General features: G+C 45.8%; 2 protein-coding genes across 10 annotated transcripts in view; one reads left to right on the top strand and one right to left on the bottom strand.

Moving 5' to 3' along the window:
* Nucleotides 1-18,829, bottom strand: part of DOCK1 (dedicator of cytokinesis 1) — a 585,238-nt gene that overhangs the window by 306,697 nt on the left and 259,712 nt on the right. The window lies entirely within an intron of this gene.
* The window catches only part of INSYN2A (inhibitory synaptic factor 2A), a 60,594-nt gene that overhangs the window by 16,832 nt on the left and 24,933 nt on the right, over nucleotides 1-18,829 (top strand). For 2 of the 3 annotated variants that reach the window (XM_009459501.4, XM_009459504.4), the window contains exon 2: nucleotides 2,858-4,046. In XM_009459501.4, the coding sequence (XP_009457776.2) occupies nucleotides 2,863-4,046 (1,184 nt within the window). In that variant the 5' untranslated portion in view covers nucleotides 2,858-2,862. Of the gene's footprint in view, nucleotides 1-2,781; nucleotides 4,047-18,829 lie in introns of those variants that run through there. The other variant, XM_016919622.3, reaches the window with a different exon arrangement.

The following is an 18,829-nucleotide window of genomic DNA, read 5'->3' as shown; positions in this document are numbered from 1 at the left end:
TTTGATGGTTGCGTCCAAGACCTAGAATATTTCTTACCCCAGCCAACTGATGCAAGAAAATTATTTCAGTGCAGTCCCTGGCAAATGGTGATGATGAATAGCATGGCAGGACAAACTTATTCAGACACACATTTTTCAGAAGTAGCAGGGAAAAGGCTGAAAAATTACTAGTAAATTGCTTTTTGTAAAAATGCTCTCTCTTTCAAATTTTCCCTAGTATGAAGGTCTTCTGCAGAATGATGGCACAATACATTCTGACATACCTGGACAACAAAGGCAGTTAAAGAATGAATAGGAGATCAGAGTGAAGGTTAAGATTTAATTTTCTTATTCCACCCCCACTGCCACCCATACTGTCCCCCACACCAAGCTGTCTTGTGTGCATCTGTTTAACCTGCTGGGATAAGAATCTCTAAACGCCATCGATGCTTTCTCCTGAGCAGGCACGCCTTGTCCCTCCTTCTACCTATCATCTAGCCATCCCAAACGGAGCCAAGATATTGGTGCATCTCTAGTCTGTTTCTTGCCTTTTCTCTCCTCTCTAAAACTGCCCAGTTTTTCAAGTTTCAAATTGCAGCAATCTCCAAATACCCCCAGCACCTAGTAAAGCACCAAGGACTTCCTTTGCTGTCTACGCAAGCCTCACCTTTCAGGACACACTATAGGATAATCGAACAAGAGCCCGAGGCATCCAGAGGTGCAAGGGCTAATGCAGTGGTTCTCTGCCAGGCAAGACTCTGCTCCCAGGCTCATCTGGTAATGGCTGGAGACATTTCTAGTTATCACACTGGGAGGGAGCAGTGCTACTTCTTCAGTGGGAAGAAGCCAGGGACTGCTGACCACCCTGCACCGCACAGCACAGCCCCTCCAACAGCAAATGATCCATCCTGAAATACCAGTAGTGCCAGGATTTAGAAACTCTGGTCCCATCTAAATCAAATGCTGCAGAGGTTGTTTTTTGTTGTTCTCACACATGATTACCTGTTAGTTGTTCACGGCATAATGTATGAAGAATTTGATTCCTTCACTCTTTCATCCAGTGAACAGCAGTGGAGGCCAGCAAGGTGACAGGACCAGCCTGGCCTGAGACATAGAGGTCATTTTAATAGAGGGCCAGTCATGTCACTTACTTTTAGATGGTGGCTGTGAAGTTGTCTCTTCTTCCCCCTTACGGAATCACCGTGCACCTCGGCCTGTCATGCTAACTCAGTAAGGGCTAAGGATGTGGGGAGGGGTCATGCCTCTGTCTGTTGGACAGCTGGGTCTATGAGAACAGCATGGATTCAGCGGTCCACTAAAGTAGGGTCCTGCTCCTGCCTGCGCTGCTTATTTCCTGTGTGACACTGAAAAATGACGCAACATCTCTGAACCCTAGTATCCTCCTCGAAATGGGAAGTGTAGCCTTGACCTTCAGGAACATTTGTAAGCAAGGCATTCTGTATGTGAACGAGCAGAGCATCTGGCACTCGAACCACCTCACTCCAGAAGCAGTGGCCATGCTGCGCATGTCATAGTTCTTGTGGCATTTTCCAATGAGTGCTGCCACAGGTCTCTGGGCTGGTTTTTCAGACACCCCCAGGACAGGGCACAAGGTCGGCAGCCGGGCTGGGGGCAATGTGGACGAAGTCTGTTTTTGTGCAGCTCTCACGGGCCCATGTCCATGACCTTGCCTCTCTGGGCACTCAGCTCCAGCCACTCCGGCCCTGTACACCCTCAGTGCCTTCCGCTTGACTGTTTTCTTCTCAAACACAAGGGGGGAAAAAGGCGAAGCCTCACTCACAAACAACATACTTAACTCTATTTTCTTGCTTTAAGTGCAACCATCAAATAAGTTCTTCCATGTGCAATAAACAGCTGTGAATCTGCCTAATAAAGTGAAGGCATTTTACCCCACTGGTATTCCCCGAGAGGAGTCATTGGCCACCTGCATCTTTTTAGCTGCATTTAATAATTCAGCCCAGGATGAATTTGCATGATTAACATAAAGCCTCATAGTTTTATTTGCTTTCAGAACTTAAGTACTGAAACCACCACCATTGTTTTCATTTTCGGAGGTTGTGATCACAACACAAAACTTGATTCTAGAATGAGTAATTTCTTTTATTTTTTTTTTTAAGAATTATTTTCCAGTACCACTCTCCATGGAATAAAAAGAGTTGCAAACATGGCCTTTGTAGATGCAGGGAAACCCACGTTCCTTTTAGGGCTGATGTTAACCCATGAGAAGCGACCACCCCTCGACGACTTCTCCTTTACGGTTCCCACCCAGGAGCACGGCCAACTCTCCCACGGAATCCATAACAGCTCACGCAAATAGATTTCTTTCCGTTCCTCCTCGGAGGGCTCTCCACATTTATCTGCTCGAGACGTAGCAGCTCCAGTAAGTCTTTAAAACAGCAGCTCTCCCAGATTCCAGCAATAGATTAATGACGTCATCCTCAAAAAATAGTCAAAACGCAAACCAAATAAGTAGCACTTGGTAAACCATCTGCCTAAGAAGGGGAGTCACGCGTGTGAAAAGATAATTTGCAAAGCAGAAGAGGCAGCATCATTGGGTTGCTTGATGGATGTAGTAAAACAGGTTTGTCTAATGGGGAAACATGCATTACTATCAAAAGAAAAAGCGAGTGTATCCCACCTGGAAAAGCAAGCAGGCTTTAATATCTGAGAAGCATTTCAAGCTGTGCTGCCAGCGACTCTCAGCCCGTGTGATTTTCCTTAACATAAAGACCGACCTCACCTGCTTAAATATAATTAGGAAACAGGCAGTCGTCGTGGTGGCTAAAAGTTTGTGCGGCCGGTGCTTGCGTGTGTATTTCTGTCCCACTGACACCTCTGTTGCTGTTTCTGAATGCAGGAACCATGGTCAGTAAGGACACCAGCAAATGCATACTCACAACATCGGAGAGTGAAGTGGAACCCGCCGCCTGCCTGGCCCTGGAGATGAAATACGCCCTGGACCCCAACCGGCAGATTAAAAAACGGAACAAAGCCCTGCAGGTGCGGTTTAAGGACATCTGCGAGGCACAGAATGAGCAGAGGGACACACAGCTGTCCTCGGGCCAGCTGGGGGAGAAGCGGGAGGCCAAGCCCGTGTCCTGCAGAGCAGCCTACCGCAAATACATGACAGTGCCCGCACGCAGGTCCATCCCCAACGTCACCAAGAGCACAGGCGTGCAGACCTCGCCCGACCTTAAGAAGTGTTACCAGACGTTCCCTCTGGACCGCAAAAAGGGGAACCTCAAAAGCCTCCCAGCTGCAGATCCCTTTAAAAGCCAAAACAATGGGTTTCTAACAGATGCGAAAGAGAAGAACGAGGCTGGACCCATGGAGGAGGCCCGGCCGTGTGGCGCAGGGCGGGTGCACAAGACCACAGCCTTGGTTTTCCATTCCAACCAACACATGAACACAGTGGACCAGCCTTTGGGGGTCAACTGCACAGAGCCCTGTAAAAGCCCGGAGCCGCTCAGCTATGGAGAAGCTGCGCTCCAAAACTCCACTCGGCCTCCATCCGAAGAGCCCGATTACCAGCTGCTCGGGAGGGCCAAGCAGGACCGGGGGAGGCCAAACTCCGAGGAGCCCGCTCCACCTGCCCTCAGGAGGCTGTTTAAAACGGAGGTTGCCACCGTTTACGCACCTGCCCTCAGTGCCAGGGCCCCCGAGCCTGGTTTGTCAGACTCTGCAGCCGCCAGCCAGTGGTCACTCTGCCCGGCAGATGACGAGCGGAGGAGAGCCACACATCTCAACGGGCTCCAGGCGCCCTCGGAAACTGCCCTGGCCTGCTCACCCCCGATGCAGTGCCTGTCCCCTGAATGTAGTGAGCAGCCCTCGCAGACTCACACCCCGCCGGGGCTGGGGAACCAGCCTAGTCCCACAGCGGTTGCTGCAGGTGAAGAATGCCAACAAATCGTGCCTCATACGGAAGTGGTCGACCTCAAAGCACAACTTCAGATGATGGAGAACTTGATCAGTTCAAGCCAAGAAACCATCAAAGTGCTCTTGGGGGTCATTCAGGAGTTGGAAAAAGGAGAGGCCCATCGGGAAGGGTATGTATGTTCACCCATGTCTTAGGAAGCTATGCAGGCTCATCACCGCAGAGTCCATCTGTAGCCCCAAACCCAAGTCTGTAATGAGACTAAAGCCAGCATTTCCGTAAACAGGTCATAGTCTAAGGGCATGGCGAGCTCCAAGGGGTCGCAGATTATTTTATGATACTAGACGTCACTGCATCCTGCACAATACGCTTTCTGGTTAATGTTCATCTTTCTGGCCTTGAATTCAAACCATACCTATGCTTAGAATGAATTGATAGACCTTTCCTTTTATTCTGCTAGGGCTAAAGGTTTATGATATTGATAATGTATAACAACATATGCCAGTCCAAAATATCTATTCTAAATAAGAATAGAATCATATTAGGAAGAGAAGAGGCCACAGGCCTCTTAGGAATCGTATTAGGAAGAGAAAGGAAATTTCATGTGACATTTGGAAAAGTAAATGCTGACCTGCTTATAATAAATAATTGAAATAATATTGGTATTCAGGACTGTACAAGGCTTTACATCATAGACAGTGTGTTTTCCATTCTGTACCTGGAACCCAAAGAAGCAATGGGCATTGTGAGACCAGTCCTGACTGTATATGATTAGGAGACAGATGCCCTTCCCCACGGGCTGCCCTATGTGTCCAGTGGGGCTGCAGAAAGAATGATACTAACTTCACGGCCAATACTTTATTGCGTTGATAAGACCATCTTGCACTTCATGTTTTGAAGTTTAAACTGTGCAGCAGCATCTTTAAAAACAAATGACCTAAAGGTGGGGTTTTAGTTCTTGAGCTCCCCAGTGCGGAAGCCTCCTACAGGCCAGCATGTGCTCAGCTGATACAAAGCAGCCTATTCTACTCTGGGTCCGGGGGTTATCGGACTTCGCCTGGATTGCCGAGACCTCTCTTGCCCATTGCCCCCTGAAAGTGTCTGTGTTCCTGCCAGCCTGTGTACTGGAGGTGACATCGGAGGCAGCGCCCTGTTGCCTCATTTGATGTGCACCCTTCACTCTGCAAGCCCTGAGCCCTGGGTTTAGCAAGCTAGAAGCCAATCTGAAATAAGCCAAGTAATGTATTTCCAGGACAGAAAACCACCTGGGCACAAAGTTTCCTTAAGAGGATTGCTGTGGCTGAGTTAGACAGTTTGCTGACTGCAAAGAATGGGGAGGAAACACCTCCTGCCTTAAGGTGGAGGCTGAGGTGAAAGGCCCAGCTCCAGCAGTGGAGAGGCTGGGGCAGGTCCTGCCCTGGGCTCTGGCTGCTCCAGCTTGGTGCAGGAGGCCTGTCTACAGCTTGATGCTCTTAAGCAAAAAGAACTGCCAGCCAAATGTACAAAAATCTTAACAGTAGATTCATAGGTAATCTAACACCATATAACATTTCCAAAAGGCCTTGTTCAATCTTGGGTTTACATCTCCATTTTCATCCCATTTCCATCAGTACAGATCCAAAAGCAACACTCATCGGGGGTGGGGTGGGGCAGACCAGTGATTTACTGATCAGTAGTCCACATTCCTGCAAAAAAATTAGAAGGTCAAACAGTGACCCAGTCACTGACGTTGATATAGTTGGTAGTGAATTAAACCAGACAGCAAAAGAGAAAGATGCCAACATCTTTGGTGAAATAAAGTTCACCAAATGGTGTAAAATGAAATATGTACACTAATGTGCATACTCACAGGGGTGTGTGTCCAAAGAAGAACCTGAGAGGGCTGAACACCCACGAACACAAGAAAGGAAAACTGTACGATATACGGGAGCGCCTTCTTACACTCCTCTTAGAACAAGTATGGAAGATTGCTTTAAATCAGATCCTCAGGGTTCTCTGAGACGCCATCCATCTAGCAGTGCGGTTCTCAGTTTACTAAGACATGTCTGGGTAGGAATCTGGCACTGAGGCCTTGGGCAAGGACTGTATGTCTCTGTGCCTTCTTTCTTCACCTGTAAGTTGAGATCACTGTCTGTCCTGCAGACAGGGGATGGAATGACATGGGGTGACCTTCTAATGTGTTCAGCCTAGTGGCAGGTGTGTCTGAATGGGTAGATGTCCGCTAGTGGCATGAGTGTTGATCTTGCTGGCCAGCAATGCTGGAGCAGGGGTCTGGGGAGGACTTAGTGGTCTTGTGGGCGTCCAATGTGATGAATGCATCCCCTATATGCCCGGCACACAGGCTGCCACACAAGACTGTCCCTGAAACTCTGGAGCTGCTCTATCCAACACAGTGGCCGCTAGCTGCACGTGGCTATTGAAATTCAAACTCATTGACAATTGAAACTTCACAGTCACAGCAGCCACATACATAAGACAGTGCAGCTACGGCACATTTCCATCATCACGAAACATCCTTCACTCCGGTATCCCAGAACATGGCACAGTGCCTGGTTCTTAAGCATCTGAGGACTTGGGCACCTTAAATCAAGACAAAGGATGGTTTTACTTTAAAATCAATCCTAGTTCAGTTGCTGCCAGCGCAAGCTCACGGTGGAAGGTAGAAAGGCAGGTCTCTGTTGTGTTCCTGGGAACATTCACTTCCTCCTCTCTCTCAGAGCCCTCTGGACTCAGAGAGCAAAGAATCAAGTGCCACCTTATGGGCTCCAAAATTCAAGGCCACCTTATGGGGCCCCCTCTTGCTCAATGCCCCAGGGTCGTTAACTTGGCTGAAATTCAAATTTCCCACCCGTCTTCTCCATGTCAGAACATAGCAGAGGACTGCAGCCTCAGAGACAGGCAGATAAGATGCAAGCTCATTCTCCATCCCTTCCCAGACCCTGGGTACAGCACAGAGTCCCAGGAGTGACAGCTGTGAGCAGTGACAGCCAGCACTGGGCTGGGACATCTGGAACAACAGGCTCTGGAGGGAAGGGAAGTAGCATCTGCTGATTTCCATGGTGTAAATACTGCTACCGTGGCCAATTTCAATCTCATGAAATCCTAAAAATGTAACACTCTGCTCCACTGAGCACCCAACCAATCCCTTTAAGGGCAAGTTCTAGGACTTTAGAACGAGGGATTCACAGGGCTTACTTTATGTACCAGATCTGAACTGGGAAGTAGGTATTTTAGTTGCATCTCATGGTTTAAAAAAAAAAAAAAGAAAACAGGAAAATGCACTCTGCTTTGTGTACACTGATACATAGTTATTTTATGATAGGACAATGAACTCAATGACCAAGTTAAAATATCAATGGAGGCCGGGCATGGTGGATCATGCCTGTAATCCCAGCACTTTGGGAGGCCAAGGCGAGTGGATCACTTGAGGTCAGGAGTTTGAGACCAGTCTGGCCAACATGGTGAAATCCCGTCTCTACTAAAAAATACAAACATTAGTCGGGCGTGGTGGCAGGCACCTGTAATCCTAGCTCCTCCAGAGGCTGAGGCAGGAGAACTGCTTGAACCCGGGAGGTGGAGGTTGCAGTGGGCCAAGATCACGCCACTGCACTCCAGCCTGGGCAACAGAGCGAGACTCCATCTCAAAAAAATAAAAATCAATGGAACTTTTCTTGGAAAATATTCTAAAGCCTACAAATCAGGAGCTGGAGAACACTCTTGAAGCTGGGGAAAGTCAGTTCCTCTCCCCACTTGCCACCCCAATAAAGCATACAGGGGCTTCCAACAGAATTTCATCTGCATTCAGAAGAGTCCTAGTGAGGGCAGGCACCTCGGAGCCCATGAGTTTGACCTGCAAGTGACAAATCTTGCCCCCACATTTCCACACTATACTTAAGGTCTGACCTGGCCCAATGGGGCCATGGGCCTGCTCCTTGGGAAGCCAGTACTCTTTGAATCCCGCTGATGGCCCTGGGCAATGTATGTTTCTTAGAACATGTTTATTGTAAAATCTCTTTAATAGGACTTCTTTTCACTATTGAGTTTGTCAGGCAAGTGCTTCCCTGTAGTTCTTAACCTGTGCAGGAATTTCTGTGTCACTGGCTACAACCGCTCTCGGTAGCTTCCAAATTATTTTTCGTAAGAGACTCTCCTTCATTATTTTCATTTGCTTATGTAGATTTCCAAATGGCTTCGGCAGAGAATGTTTGTGGCTGAGACAGGTTAACCTCTGTGAGCTTCAATTTTGTCTGAAATCAACTAGGGGTGGTAGACACTGAAATACGGTATCTACAAAGCTCCCACTTATAACCAGCACACAGTTGGCGCTGAATAAAGGACATATCCTGTTACGAGCATTTCAGTGGGATGAATTCTGCAAGTAGGTTAGATGTGCAAAAAGTATGCAAAATCACGCCTTTTAGTCCCTTGTAAAACACTGGAGCAATTCACTAAAATCACTCTGCTTTATGCAGTGCGGGCTTGCATGAATGCCAAGAATTATCCTGCTTATTTCAGAGCTCTTAGTATTATGCTTGTGTCTTCTGGGGAAGTTCAGGGTCACACAGGCTACCTAAATAAGTCACTAATGGGAGTCATTGAAGGCTAAGAACAAGGCAAATGGGACAGTGGATTTAAAAACCCAATCAATTATTAGAACAGTGCTAATTCCCTGTAGCAGCTATGGGATTCCTGGGCAGGAGATCCTCAGACCAATGGGGTGTAGGTCTTGGTGGCTCGTTGGGTAAACTCACCAGCAACTACAGTGTGGCAACCCCGACAGTGCTCTTTGCCTCTTAGATTTCCTACGCCAAACATTTAGTCTCTTGAAGTGTCCATTGGCTGGTGACAGCCTAATGATACTCTGCTATTTGGAGAAGACCAGAAATGATCGCGAGAAGCTTTACTTGAGGATATCAAGCACATGATCAGAATCTGTCACTGCACAGAGTGAAGCAGATTCTTCTACGGGCCAGGCCTCCCTCAGCATTTGCTGGGTGTTACCTGCAGGCTTGGGGTAGGGGGAGACAGCAAGAGGACCCCAGGCCCTTAAACATGACCAGCAGGTAGTGATAAGACCCTGAGGCTTCGGGGCTTTGTGACTTTGCTAATTCAGAGCAAAGGCAAGAGTATGATTAAAAACAGAAAATCCTAAGTAACACACCAACCCAAAGAGTCTAGTACCTTGCAGGAAGGGTGGCAAACCCAGTCATTTATCACCACCCATCATCCCTGCCACCCCATCATGGGGGCAGTTCCCTGTCAGCAGGGGTTCTGTTCATCCTCATTGAGAAAGGGTGGTTTCTTGGTGGTGTGAGGCCAGCTCTCCCGAGTCTCGGGCACACAGTGGTAAAAAAAGAAGCTAAAGGAACCCCCTGAGTTCAGGGGCTCTGTGAGGGTGCCGCTTACGGTGGTGTTCAAGACAAGGGAGAGAGGAAGAAAGAGCTGAGGGATGGAACGAGTTAATACAGACGAAGTGTGGTATCCTGTACCAAGGTTTGCTCAACTTTACCAAAAACAATGAATAGCCAACAAGTAATGGAAGGTCATGTGCACATACACATACTTAAGAGGTAAGGACTTAGTCTCATGGACATCTGTGTTTACTGCAGGGGCTCAGGGTCAGCTCCTACATGGCAGAGGTCAGCAAACTTTTCTGCAAAGGGCCAAATAGTAAATACATATTGACAGCCAGTCTTTGTCACAATGATTCAACTCTGCCATTGTATCCTGAAAGCACCCACAGAGAATCTGTATGAATGGGCATACTTGTGTTCCAATAAAACTTTATTTACAAAAACAGGTGGTAGCCAGATTTGGGCCACAGGCCATAGGTTATGGACTCCTGATATATGGTTTGTAAATACAGTGACCATATTCATACAGCTAAAAATGTTCAGGCCAGAATATGGGTGCAGGCAGTCCAAGGTGTGTGACTGCCAAGCACACCGGCCTATCATTCATTCACACATTTAGAAGGTTTCTGCCAAGCATCACTGAAGTGATGGACACTGTGCCAGGCAGTGAGGGGATGTGAGAGTCAAAGGAATTCGGGCCCAGCCTTTGAGGGGTTCACAGTTCATCGGCATTCAGGCTGTTCAAATATACGCTTAATTGTTCATCAGCCCATACAACCTGGGGTCCTGCTTTGGAACTCTGTGTGTGTATGATACACATATACCTAATATGTGTGTATAATGTATATGACAGCATCTCTTGGAAACATGAAAAAGGTCTCATTCTCCCAGCAGCAGGAATAAAAAGCCATCACAGAACATGTTTGTGTGATGTGACTTGCGTTAACCTAGATATTGATGCTAGATGGGTAGAAATGATATACTTGCTGTATCTTATGTCCTCATATTGACAAATCACTCAGAATCAGAGAGACCTGTCAGGGGATAAGAAATCTCTGAATTTGCTCTAATTACCAATGCCCAAACAGAATAAATACTGCATCACAATTACAGAGGAAGCATAAGGGGACTATTTAAGTTACAGAGCAGAAAGAACCCACATGGAAAATTGTGCACCGCTGCAGCAGCTGTGCATAAACGCTGAGGAATCACGAAGGTGTGGGCTTAGAGTCTGATTTCCTGGCTTCCCAGGCTCACCCCTCCAAGAGCCAAGGGGAAAGCTGGGCACAGTGAGGTGATCCCATCCCAATTTGGCTGTGCACTCTCTAGCAGGATGATTAGGTTGTTCTTGCCAAAACCTACCCACTTAATAGAGATCAAAGTCTTCCACCTGGTTAGCTGAGAATGGCCCAATTTTGAGGAGAGGAGGTGGGTGACATTAGACAGTCTCTCAACAGCCTCTGCAGTCCTGAAAACGATCTTGTGGCTCTTCTCTGGAATACTGAGTGCCGTGTTCCCTGGCTCTGGCCAGATGCATCACAGAAAAGCAGGGCATTGTGAGCAGCAGAGAGAAAGCAGCGCTGAGCCGAGATCAGAAGCAAAAAGGTTGTTGCTGCCAAATGCTCTCCTGTGCCTTAGCACTCCCTATTTGAATGGCATGGAAATGTCAGCACTTCATTTTCTAATATTCTTGATAAATCAGTTTCGATGTCTCTCTCCACATTTATCATAACCCAAAACATTTTAAATCATTCCAGCCAGCTGGCTGAGGTCAGCCTCCCATGCACTTGGTTCTTCCATTTTTCCAGAGTGAGATTCAGGAGAGGGATAGGGTGGGGTGACCAGGCTCTCCACTCTGCAGGTCCTGAGATGCTGACCTTCCCTCTCCTGACCTGCGTGCACAGGCTTATTAACCCCTCTGGACCTCAGCTTTTCTCTGTAACAGACAGCTGAGAATACCTGCCTCTTGGGCTTCTCTTGGAGATGAAATGAATTATGGACAAAGAGGGTCTCGGTCCTCAGGCTATGTTTGCACTCAGTAAGTTACTCCCTTCGAGGTTACTTTGCTACTGGGAAGCAACCCTCCAAGTGCTAAGATTCAGGGAGGTGAAGCCAGGGGAGGAGCTTGAACACAGGGAAGAGATTTTCTTGCTTTATTTTACAGGGTGGTGTATTTTGGGGATGGGGGGTGGTGGTGAGGATCACTAAATGGAGACATGAAGCTTTGTCTTGGTGGTTTCCAGAGAAAAGGACAGGACCAGTTCATTTGGTGTCACAGGCAGGGGAGCTGATGTAGCGTCAGGAGACCTGGATTTTGTTCTAGTTCATCCTGGCCTAGCCTCTGAGCTACATTTTTTGATATGAAAGGAACATGGTCCAAATGAGAGGAGAGGCCCTAGAGGCTCCTTTCTGCTCCAAGAACATATTCTATAGAGATGTCTGAGAACATCACAATTTCAGCCACTGCCTTATAATACTCATAAAAGTTTCGGGTGGGGGGAACCTCGCTGCAGATCTCCATCAATAAGAGTGTGCAATGATCCCACTGTTCTGTTTTCTTTTTCCTCTTGACACTTCATCAATTCCTTATCTCTCCCAGTACTACAAATGCTAGAATTGGTCTCTGTCCTGCAAGGTTGCAATCCTTTGAATTGTTTTCAGGGAAGCCATTTTCTTTTCTTTTTCTGTTGAAACTAATGGCTTTTATTTATTTGCAATAGAATATTCAAGTTCGAAACCCCAAATATAAGTTATCATTTCTTTGAGATTTTGAAATGGGAAGCACATTTCATATTCTTTCTACCATTTTCTTCATTTAATTCACAGGGTCACAGCAAGCCTTTTTTATAGCTTATATTTATATAACTTTGTAAACACTACTTTTAAGTTCTTAAAAAATAATAAGGCTTTCCATCTCTAATATGAAAAATAAAGCAAAATATATTTGTAAGAATATAAAACACATTTCAAATTCTTGCTTTGGGCATCATGTAGGTATCACACATACATGAAAATGTAATTTAAATAATCTTCCTGTGCAGAATGCCAAAATAGATTTCAAATACCTCCTCAGCCTTTTAAGTTGGTAGGTGAATAAAAGCCTCACCACTGAGCCACTAGGCAATCCAGACAGCCCATTTGCAGATAAAATGAGCAATTCAAGGCATGGCATGAACATTTATGGAATTTATGGATTTGTGTCCCAGAATTTGGATTTAAAAAAAAATGAAGTGCAAGTTCTAATTTTCAAATAATTTTTAAAACTCCATGCAATTCCTGCTAAGCTATGCAAAAATGGTTTGAGCTCTATTTCCCACTGGAGCTGAGGGAGCGTTCTAGTGAAATGAGAATCCCCATACAGACGACCTACAGAGGTCACCTATTTTGGGCACCTACAATGTGCCAGCCATTTGGTATTATCTTCTTTAATCTTTAGAGTAACAATCCAAGGTGGGAATGCCCTCCATGAGGAAGCTAGAGCTTGGATATGCTCAGTACCTTCTCCAAGGTCAAAAAGCTGGTAAGACATGTTAATGCCAGAATTCACATCTGGGCTGTCGGACCGGCCCACTCATCTTCTCTCTCCCCTGAAAATGGGGAACCAACATGAACTAATGAAAATGCAGGCATTTTTTTGGGCCGGGCGCGGTGGCTCACGCCTGTAATCCCAGCACTTTGGGAGGCCGAGGTGGGTGGATCACAAGGTCAGGAGATCGAAACCATCCTGCCTAACACGGTGAAACCCTGTGTCTACTAAAAATAAAAAAAATTAGCTGGGCGTGGTGGCAGGCACCTGTAGTCCCAGCTACTTGGGAGGCTGAGGCAGGAGAATGGAGTGAGCCCAGGAGGCAGAGCTTGCAGTGAGCCGAGATTGTGCCCCTGCACTCCAGCCTGCTCTACAGAGTGAGACTCCATCTCAGAAAATAAATAAATAAATAAGAAAATGCAGGCATTTTTAAAATTTTTTAATGTTTTTGCTAATGCAAGTCTGGATTTTCCCTTTTACTTGAAAAGGCTACAGAAGCTCCTACCCTCCCAGGCCTGGTAGGGTTCATGCCAATTCATCTTCTGGAGAAAGCATCTTTCCGGTGCTAGAGACAGCAGAGATCCCCCCATTGAGAGGGTCCCATAAATAAAGTGTATTGGGAAGGATCTGTAATCATTAACAGGAATCCTCTCTGTGAAGTAATTTCAGACAAATCAAGGCCACTGATCTTTAAGTCCAGGGATCTGGGTGCCAGGATGCAACGTCTCTCCTTGAGGAACCTGCCTGAGAACCCAGTTCACAGGCCATTTGTAGTATCAGTGGTCCTTCAGAGGACCGTCACATGCCTGTCTGGCTCTTCCTTCCTCATATTGATGTCCAGATCCATGTGAACAACAAACATTTGATACTGCATTGTTTGCAATGCAATATAAAAATAAACCTTAAAGATAGGCTGGAAAGAACATTCATGAAAATTGAGATCCTGGGGGAAAAAATGATCTAACAATGAGCATCCTTCAACCAAAAAGGCAGTGAAGTTTTTTCTATCAGTATGTCATTGGTTACAGCACTAGGTTATCCCCCTAGAAAAGTCTCATAACTGGACATCAAGAAATTTACAAATGATCACACCAAAATTTCAAGATTTTAGTCTTTGGCAACAAGAGCTCTGAGACATTTGTTTAAAAAGCAAATGCAAGGTCAGGCTTTTGAAACAAAGCACTAAAGCTCCAAGATGTATAAGTTCTCATTAAAAATTGCTAACTAAGCTTGATCTAAAAACACACATCAAAAGAAATTAAAGATAAAAGACTCTGTGGATATTTACCATCAGAACCACTGGCAAAAACTGACAACATTAATGCTTTCAAATTCAAACCTCTGTGACAGTACAACAGCTGAAGAAATATAGGAGTCCTGAAGGAAAATTTGGTTTAATACAGTATACTCACATTCTTATTTTCATTCTAGTTTGATAGCCAGTGCCACCAAAATTCATTTTCATTAATTTTCAATAAATTATAGCTTAAGCTTTATCTCTCCTCCAGGAAAATAAGTTAATCAACTCGGCCTCAGCTGGAAAAAGTTGTTTTCCTTATTAATAGCTGCTCCTGGTGCCTTCTGGGCCAAATGACTTGTTTGTATCATTGTCATCATTTTGCAACTTAGTATTTCCCTGACTGCATGAATGAAGGAAGGAAAATGGAAGCTTTGCCCTGTTTATAATATAGCCAGGCAGTCCACACACAAAATAATAATTACTAGCTTTCCTGATATTTATGTTATGATTTTATATTATGAAAATATGATTAAAAGGCACTAAAGCTAAAAAATAAAAAGTCCTGCCTTAATAATAGTGTTCATCTCTGTATCTGTCCCTGTCCAAATCTGCATGTATTTCTGACAATAATAGTGTCTATAAAATACTGATGCATTCCATTTTCTTCCTCATGCATGATGGCTCTGTGAAAAAGGAAGCATACAAGTTGCTGGGACAGGGCTACAGAGAGGAGCAACAAAAACAAGGAGGCAGGGCCGGGCGCAGCGGCTCACGCCTGTAATGCCAACACTCTGGGAGGCCGAGGCGGGTGGATCACCTGAGGTCAGGAGTTTGAGACCCGCCTGGCCAACATGGTGAAATCCCGTGTCTACTAAAAATACAAAAATTAGTGGGGTGTGGTGGCGGGCACCTGTAATCTCAGCTGCTCAAGAGGCTGAGGGAGGAGAATCACTTGAACCTGGGAGGTGGAGTTTGCAGTGAGCCCAGATCGCACCTCTGCACTCCAGCCTGGGTGACAGAGCAGGACTCCGTCTCAAAAAAAAAAAAAAAAAAAAAAAAAAAAAAAAGGAGGCAAATGACAGGGGAGACAAAGGGCCAAGGGAGAAAGAGAGGAGAGGGAGCCCGGCTGACCCCTGCGTCCCCTGGGACGCCACGCAGGTTGGAATCTCCCTGCTAACTGTGATGCTTTGCCACGATCCACCAGCATTGTTACCCTTTAATTCTTGATAATGAAAACAAGCATTAAAAGCTTCCCTAACAGCCAGAGCCTCCCCAGAATTATAGTGTCACCACATCTGGGGAGCTGCGAGGCCAATAAAAGTTAATTTGTCCACACCATCGAAAGAAAGCCACTGCGCTCATTAAGGGCGTTTCTTCCTGGAACACATCCACCGGGATTGCTTCAGGGCAAAAAAAAAGAAGCCTTTATCCAGACACGGAAGTGGGCCTGGTTTAGGTGCAAGACCAAGCTATTTATTTTCAAAACTGGGTGTCGGAAGCAGAAGACGACTGATCTTTTTTCTACTTGTTTGAGGAAATTTAAAATGGGCTAATATGAATACTATTTAGACAGACGCATCACAAAATTGTGAGAGTCCTATTTTCCTTTTCAGAAGCAAAAGGGCATGTTATCAGTTCACCCAAAAGGGCACTCACACAGACTCCTCATTCATTCACTCATTCATTCATTCACTCAAGCATTATTCAAAAAATATTTCTCGGTCATCTACTCTACTTCTGGCCCTGAGGTGGGCACTGAAAGTTCGCCCGCCCGGGAACAGACAAAAACCTCTGCCCACATTGTGTTGACCTTCTCGTGGAGGGAGACAGGGAAAGCGAAACAGCTACAGCTCCTGTTATACTCCATGGCGATAAATGTGGTGGAGAAGTCTCAAGCAGGGAGGGAGGGAGAGGTGGGAAGGAAACTGACTTTCACTGGGCATGAAAGGACCAGGCATTGCTGATGCACCTCAAGCCCCGATCTGCAGAAGTCACCAAGCTATCAGCTAGGATTGTGAAGAGGAACAAAGACATGTTCCCAGCCAGCAAAATGCCCAGTCCCATAGGACAGAGAAAGTGCATCTGATCATCAGATTCCACAGTGGCATGGTCTGCAAGAGAGCCACAAACAAGGTGCTGGGAGTGCTGCACTGAGGATGTGCTGTGCTGCCCGGGAGGGAAGAGAGAAGCCGGGCCCGGACCAAGGATGCAGGTTTGCATGCGGGTTAGAACAGTCCCATGGAAGGAGTGCTACTGTTCAGGGTTATGTGACTCTGCTTCCTTAACCCATCAAGAATTCCTTCATTTTGGAAACAAAGGTCTTCTGGATTTGAAGTGTCTGGGGGCGAGACCTGTGTTTTATTCTTCCAAGCAACTGTTCCCCAGCACAGGCCATGCACAGTGCTGACGCACAGCAAGCCCCAGATGAACCGGGACTGGCAGGCCTGGAGAGGCCGGCTCGTTATGTCGGCTCCTTTGTAGCAAAGTCCGTTAAGGTCTATGATTAGAACACTAAGTAGAAATAACTAGGCTTGTTGAAAATTATCCTGACATGTTAAATGAGACCACATGGAGTTTACATGTACAGGTGATCCTTCCAGGGTTTAAATCTCGATTCCTGGCTTTAGGGGAATGGGATGTGTGTGATTCTGAGAACTTTGCCCTACCATGGAAAAAAAGTAAGGTAAAGAGAAATGGGATGAAGACAGACCCACCTCAACTTCTGAATTAGCTGTGCTCCAAACATCATTGCTAAGTAATTTGTGTTGAGGTTGTCAGGGTAGCCCTCAAAATCCTTTAATCTATATGGAGATTCAGCATTAGAATGCTATCAGATCTAACTATCATGTTCTTAGAGATATATTACTTCCAAGTTCTCACATGGGATGACAAAAATAGATCTCCCTTAAACTAATCAATTGGGACACAACTGTGTACAAGAAACACTATAGAAAATGCATGTTCATATTCAGGGAGATTACACGGGTGTCTGAAAAAGAAGTATTTGCCCTTCCCCAGAAAGACATTCTAGACAAATGGAGAATACTGAGAGCTAATGGGATCAGCTTTACCACCTGACATATATCTGCAGGCGAAAGAGCTGGAGAAAAGAGAAACCAATCAGACAATATCAAATCGCATTAACGTTCTCGAAACCCATGAGTGGTGGTTATATTAAAGTAACTCTACCACAGACAGTGCTTGTCCCATCATCAACGTCCTGAGCAGAAAACATGGGAGACAGTTTTCCAGAGTTTTACTTAACTGTCAGGAAAAAGCTGCTAAGTTTCTCTGGAACAGGGGTCAATCCAACCCCCATAGATCTGAGACAAAGACACCTTCTCAATTATATTTTTCATTTGCTCCTTCATTCATCATTCCACGTACCCACAGATCTTTCTTGCCATCTCCTCTGTGACTGGCGAACAAAGAAAGATTAGGCTGCCATGACAACATGGCAAGACAGGTGTTCTGGCAGAGGAAATGGAGCAGAGGCGAGGAAAGTGGGGGAGAGCCAGCCAAAGGGTCCGTAAAGAACAGCTGCTCCAGCAGAACTCTCAAAAGGTGGCAGCCGGGCAGCTGGAGAGGTGTCAACACTCACCCCTGTTCGACATCCCAAAAGCAGGGGAGAACAGAGGCAGTACTCCAAACAGCCTTGCCAGTATGGAGGGTCACAATTTGTGCTCTTCAAATTGCAACTTCGGTTTTTACCACTAACAACTTACTTTGTGTACTTGGAGATCCAAGGCCAGCAAGGATCTCATAACTGCTCAGCCTAACTTTAGCAAGTTGGATGCTGGCTGACAGATGGGTCCTATCAGCTACTGGGAAAAAGGGAACAGACAAACCATCACCAAAAGCCAGTACCGCCTTTGACTGATGAAGGGGTGATCTTGGGAGTTGGTTACGAAAATCAACTTCATATTCTTTTAGCAACCATAAATTGGCTGTTCCCTCAAATTCTAGCATTTAACAGCTCAAATGCTAAGACAATGTACTTGCGTTTCCATGAGTATATGGTGAAGTCTAAATCCACTTTAGCTGTAAACAGCTGACATCTAAAATAAGTACATGTCCAGGGCATAATCTGGCAAACTCCTGGTGAGACCTTAGATTCAGAAACAAGCCAAATCTACTGCTCAGAGTGGCTCTCAAACATAGGAGGGAATCACTGAAAACAGTGCCTTTACTACTTTTTGAAACTTAATTTCTCCCAGCAATAGTGGTGGTATCATTTTATGCCTCTAATTAATGTCACTTTGAGACTATTAAGTGAAAAAGCCCTTCAAGATGCTGACATAAATGATGGCTTAGTTATCGAGAAGAGACAGCTAGTGCACAAACCTGGGTAAGAATGCAGAAGAAAAAAACGGTTGTTGCATCCAGTAAGAAAACTGAAAGAACAAGAGAGATCAAACTTAAGAGAATAAATTAACGGCAAAAACATTTTCTTTGAGAGCAGAGACCATGCCTTTTTTATATCTGCAACCACCACCATCTCTAGCTAAGGTCCATACAGGTAAACCTAGGATACAGCCTCTGAATTGATTCAGTGTGACAATTGCCATACCCTATGTAAGGAACATTTTGAAGACCACACGTAGAAGGTCATGCTTTGATTTCAGCATTATCCAGCGTGCTGCTCCCTGACATGCTAGAAGCTCTGAACTTGCTGAAAATTAACAAGTCATTTAAAAGAGCAGCAAATCAACAACTGGGTCACTTGCCCTCCCCTGCACTGTGTACTGAACACATCTTCCAGGGAGGGGCCCACAGCACGCTGCTGAACTCTGCAACCAGACCAGGCACACACAAATGCCCCATCCAGTCACCCA

This window comes from Pan troglodytes, chromosome 8 (assembly GCF_028858775.2).
Source record: "Pan troglodytes isolate AG18354 chromosome 8, NHGRI_mPanTro3-v2.0_pri, whole genome shotgun sequence".
Taxonomy (NCBI): Eukaryota; Metazoa; Chordata; class Mammalia; order Primates; family Hominidae; genus Pan; species Pan troglodytes.
Note: the sequence above shows the minus strand (reverse complement) of the source record. Positions and strands in the feature narration are given on the sequence as shown.